General features: G+C 40.4%; 1 protein-coding gene across 1 annotated transcript; it reads right to left on the bottom strand.

The window, feature by feature from the left end:
* Positions 1 to 317: 317 nt before the first annotated feature.
* On the bottom strand, positions 318 to 3,932 carry SNAI2 (snail family transcriptional repressor 2). The gene is made up of 3 exons (XM_065832594.2): positions 3,640 to 3,932; positions 2,534 to 3,079; positions 318 to 1,572 (listed from the first exon to the last, which is right to left on the bottom strand). The coding sequence occupies exons 1-3, from the start codon at positions 3,716 to 3,718 to the stop codon at positions 1,391 to 1,393; spliced, it is 807 nt and encodes a 268-aa protein (XP_065688666.1). The 5' UTR covers positions 3,719 to 3,932; the 3' UTR covers positions 318 to 1,390.
* Positions 3,933 to 5,348: the final 1,416 nt, after the last annotated feature.

Below are 5,348 nucleotides of genomic sequence, written 5' to 3'. Positions count from 1 at the left end.
AAAATGCAAGAAAAAAGTTTCATTTAAATGTTTTTGGTAAAAATGTATTTAACACTGCTGTCATACTATTGTAAGTAGCAAAAAATCCCAACAGTTTTAGAACAGTGACTGAAAAAATAATCTGTATAATTTTCCATGTTTAAAAATGCAATTAGTATATTCATTTCTAATGTTCAGTAGTGGTGAACTGAGGATTCTCATCTGAAATTAATTTTTGTCTTCATTTGGTCATGTAGAGACATTTGCATTTTTCTGTGTTCCAGAGCCTTGATAAGCCTGACTTGGTTGTTTACTTTAATTAGAACAAACAACAGATATCTTACTTAAAAATGTTTATTGTAAAAAAGTGGCTAGAAAACAACATAAATCCCACTTCACACTTTCTTCAAGTTATCTATAGATGCTGCTATAGGCAACAATTCACTTCCATTCATAACACATTCAATCATATAAAAATAAAAATATTTACATTATGTCCACATACTTTACAAAATCATCAATAAAAAAGGCACTTCGAGGGGTAATGCTGAAAATATTGCATTTCCTTTGTGCATTTAAAAAAAAAAATAATTGTCAAACTCCCGTGAACCCCCTCTCTTGCACTTATTCCCGTTTTTAAAAAAAGATTAAAGTTTAGAGGAACTATTTCATATTAAAGATGGTCAAGCATGCACCAGGAATGTCTGAAGCTACAATCTTGTTTCTTTGTTTGAAAAGGCACATGCGGTTAATTTGTGGCTTTCAGTTTTTGGTACATTCTCTTATATATTTTTTTTTTCTATTAATGATGCAGTTTTAAAGTATTTCAGATCGTTAATGAAGGTCTTGACTTCTAATAAAATAAAATAAAAAACACAGCAATGAATAATATTAAACATTTACTAAGGTAAACTCGGAATACTTTAAGGCACCTGAGATAAATGGTGTCTAGTAAAATTCATTTGGGTAGCATTTTTAATAAAAGTTCCACTTAAAATACTGTTTCTTTGGTTGAAATGGCTTGGCAGGAATGTATTGATAACTTTGCAGCCTTTTCTAAGCAAGAAAAGGCTACCTACGTTTGGCTTCATCTATGAAGAAAGCTGATAATGCTTCTTTCTTTAGATCTACTTGAAATGTCACGCATGGTCTTTCCCCATATTTTAGAATTCACACTGAAGAATGCGAATATGTGACTGCACAGCAACTACTTAAAGCTCATTTTTACTGACAGTTCTAAGTTCTTCCACTATTTTGTTTGTTTGTTTGGTGGTATTTTTTTTTTGTCTTTTTTTGGTTTTTTTTTTTTTTGGCTGAAAATTAGATGAGAAAACGCCTTTGGACTTCCACTTATCATTTGGAACAGGAGTAGAGAAATGCATTGAGTCCAGGTAAACATTGACTGCATGACTCAGTGTGCTACACAGCAGCCAGATTCCTCATGTTTGTGCAGAAGAGACATTCTGGAGAAAGTTTTGGAGCAATTTTTGCACTGATATTTCTTCACATCCGAGTGGGTCTGCAGATGAGCCCTCAGATTGGATCTGTCTGCAAATGCCCTGTTGCAGTGAGGACAGGAAAACGGCTTCTCTCCTAAAAAGGAAACATCAAGGGAAAATGGGATAAAGCTTTAAAAAAGAAGTACATGTTTAGGATAAATAAAACACACTGCTATTCTAAGAAACAAATGAACAAACAGAAAGGACTTGTTATAACAAAGAGCGTGTAATAAGAGGTTAATCAGGCCACAGATATAACAGCTTTCATGACTGCTGACTGTACTTGCAGAACTCAGTCTTTTCAGAACATGCTGCTAAGTGCAGTCTCCAAAGACAAGCTGCTGACACCTTCTACATCTACAGGTGCAGACAGTACTTTCAGGTTGGCCTCCTCTCAACATTTTCAAATATTTTAATTGAACTTCTTCTGCTTTGCATGAATTACTGGGGACAAGGGCTCTGACTGAAAAAGCAGTAAACAGCTGTACAGACATTACATCGTACCTAGTTTTACACTCAAAATCAAGTTTTTGCCCCAACAGAAAAACAAAAGAAACCCAAACCACCCCATTTTGGTGACCACGCGTTTCTAATTCTTAAGGACTTGAGGCAGTGCATGCAAGACTCATCAGTTGATTAAGGAGTCAAAAAGCCCCTCATGTATTGCTTTTCTGTTCTGCTGCTTGATTTCAGAGTCAGCTGGAGCCTTCTCAAAGTTCACAATTTACGAAGCCTGAAAGTTAACATAAAATCCTTAAAGCAAAACCTCCAGCTAGTGGAAATGGGCTAAACCATCCTAAAATTGTCAAGGGAGTAATGCTGATTTATGCCAGTATCTGGCCCCACACTTAAGGGACAGTGCTACATTCCCCTCCCACTGACCTCCCGAGAGGGAGAATTTAGTCTTTTAATGATATTTGAAATTCTGCTTATGCATTTCAAGGTTAGTAAAGAAACACTGCTTTTTTTTTTTTCCCCACCTGCAGAGAAAAATAGCAAAAGGGCATCCTGATATTATAGCCACAAGAATCTGCAACTGTAATGGTTGTTCTTACCAGTGTGAGTTCTAATGTGTCCTTGAAGTAGCCAGGGTCTAGAGAAAGCCTTCCCGCAGATCTTGCAGACACAAGGTAGTGTGTGGGTCCTGATGTGCATCTTAAGCGCTCCCAGACTGACATACTCCTTGTCACAGTACTTGCAGCTGAATGATTTCCTAGACTGGGCATCACAGTGCAGCTGCTTATGTTTGGCCAACCCAGAGAAAGTTGAATAGGTCTTGTTGCATAAACCACACTGAAACTTTTCAGCTTCGATTGCATGGGGGTCTGAAAGCTTGGACTGGATTCTCTCTTCTTCATCGCTAATGGGACTTTCTGAACCACTGTGATCTTTGGAGGAGGTGTCAGAAGGTGGAGGTGGGCTGACTCTTCCCAAAGATGAGGGGTATCCAGAAAGTGGAGAGAGGTCATTGGGTAATGGAGACGGTAGCAGCCCTGTTGTAGTCCACACAGTAATGGGATTGTAAGCTACTGAGCTCAGGATCTCTGGCTGTGGTATGATAGGGACTGGGTAGCTTTCATACAGGTATGGGGATATAATCACTGGAGGAGAAAAAAAAAAAAAGGTAAGAGAACTAAAAACTATTTCAAAAGGCAGCAAAATTATAATTTTGGAGATTAAAAGGTGCATAAATTAAACACTCAGTATGGTCATCTGAACATAAGGAAGATCAAGGAAATACTATTTCATACATATATTCTGATGGGTAGAGACAGTGCCCTTAGACAAATCACAGTTGAAAAGTCTCTTCAATGCAGCATACTGTTTCTAAATATGTGCAGTCCGATACAATGAAGCAATGAAACTTCCTGAAGGATTTATATAAAAGTTTAAATTCTAACACCAGCAGATACAGAACAGGAAAACTCCAAATCCTCTCTAAGTAACTGAGTTCAAGTGGATGAGCAAACTCTACGATTCATTCTGGGCAGTACTGACACATTTCTCAAAACTCCCTCCTCGTAAGCAAGAGGAAAAAGAGCTAGCAATGAACTAACCCACTCCCCTGAGCCCAAAAAGCAATCCCACCCCTCTTCGTTACTGCCACGCAATGACCGCAACCTCAAAAGCAGCGCAGTGGCACAAAATTTCATTTTCCTACCTGTATGAGTGTCCAGTTCGCTGTAATTCGGCTTCTTCGATGAGTTGAAATGTTTCTTGACCAGGAAGGAGCGTGGCATTTTGGATGGCGGGTTTTGTCCTTTTCCCAGGCTCTCCTGGTGGGTGGGTGGATAGGTGTAAGGGTCCCCGGCTGGCGCTGCAGCAGCCCCACGCACACGCGATCACTGCGAGCACATCGGTCCCTATCGCGCTGCCTGCCCGGCGCGGTCCATCCACTGCGGTCGTGTAGTGGCAGCGCAAAGGCGCCTTGAAAAGTGCTGTAAATACCCACGAGTCAGGTGCAGGGGGGAAGGGTTTCCCGCTCCTCCAATCGCTTCGGGATGTTCTCAAGCACTTTTTTTTTTTTTTTTTTTTTTTTTTTTTTTCCAAAGAGGCTGTTGTTCTGGGAGGGCTCTGGGGTTGCTGGCGGGAGGGATCCAATCCTCGCTCGGAGGGTTTGGTTCAGGTTTCAGCTCCTCCCGCTGGATACAGCTGTGAACGGAGGAGCGAGTTGTGGTCAGAGCGCCTTATCCTGCGACCAACTGGGTGTATGTGGCTCTGTAGAATTTCAGTCTAGAAAAACGTGTTGGTCAAAGTGATGTGTTTTTTTTTTTTGGTAAAAAAAAAAAGGTCAGTTTACTGAATCAGCTGATTTTTTTTTTTTTTAAAAAAAAACCAAACTCAACTCTGTTTTCCAGATGTTTGATACAACAATTACAATGGAACAAAATGTTCGTTAAGCACTGAAGCGGGGGGGGGGGGGAGGAGGGGGCACGGGTGGACACGGACATTACAAGATAACAAGTTAACCAGCAGAGCTATTGGAAGTCTTTGAACTGACTGTGCCTGCTCTGTTTGGGAACAGCCTTTGAATACTTGCGTTTAGGAAAGGCTGGAGAATTGCAGCCTGCCTCTCTAGCCTGCACCCTTCCAGACAGAAGAGCCACTGAGACACTCCAAGTGAGTTCAAGGAGAGGGAGAAGACCTGGAAAAGATAACATTTCAGAGCAGGGTGATAGGTTTTATATAATATGCCTACTACTTCAGACTGTTCATACGCAGGCTACTTTCTTTTTTACATTAAAAGTCTGCAGAACGCAAAACCTCGACCTTCCCTTCCTTGGGAGTAGTTATGTCACTCTTTTGCCTATCCTCTCAGAGGACTGCCAAGGAAATTTTCCTAATTATCCAAAGCAGTCAAAAGATGCACAGATAAGCACCCCCCAAAAAAAATTATAGAGTGGGTAATTTAAATGTCTTTTAAACATCCTTCTCCATTAGTATATTTAAGACCACTTGATTTTCTATGAAGGTATAATCTGTATTATGTATTTCATTTAGGATAAAAGTCTCTTAAATGTGCCACAGAATTTTCTGGTTACCTAGACTGATTCAGAGGAGACATTTAGTCACAGATAGGTTTTTTTAATTTTAAACTATTTGCATTTTGAAAATATGGACAGCTGAATGCTGGTGAATTTCTAACACAAATTACACTTTGATTGACTCTTGGTCTGCCCTCCCCACCCCTTTCCCCCACTCCTTGTGTATTAACTGCACCTGCCTGGGCACATACCGGCATGCCGTGCTGGCGTGCAGCTAGGGATCTGTCCTGTCAGGAGGAGGAGTGGAGGGGTGTTTTACAGAGACCACCCCAGCCCTTTTTTGTAGCAGGTGTTGGAATAGACGTAGAAAAAAAAATCGCTCTGG

The sequence above is a fragment of the Patagioenas fasciata genome, chromosome 2, assembly GCF_037038585.1.
Source record: "Patagioenas fasciata isolate bPatFas1 chromosome 2, bPatFas1.hap1, whole genome shotgun sequence".
NCBI lineage: Eukaryota > Metazoa > Chordata > Aves > Columbiformes > Columbidae > Patagioenas > Patagioenas fasciata.
The sequence above is the reverse complement of the archived record's forward strand: the minus strand, read 5'-3'. Positions and strand labels throughout refer to the sequence as shown.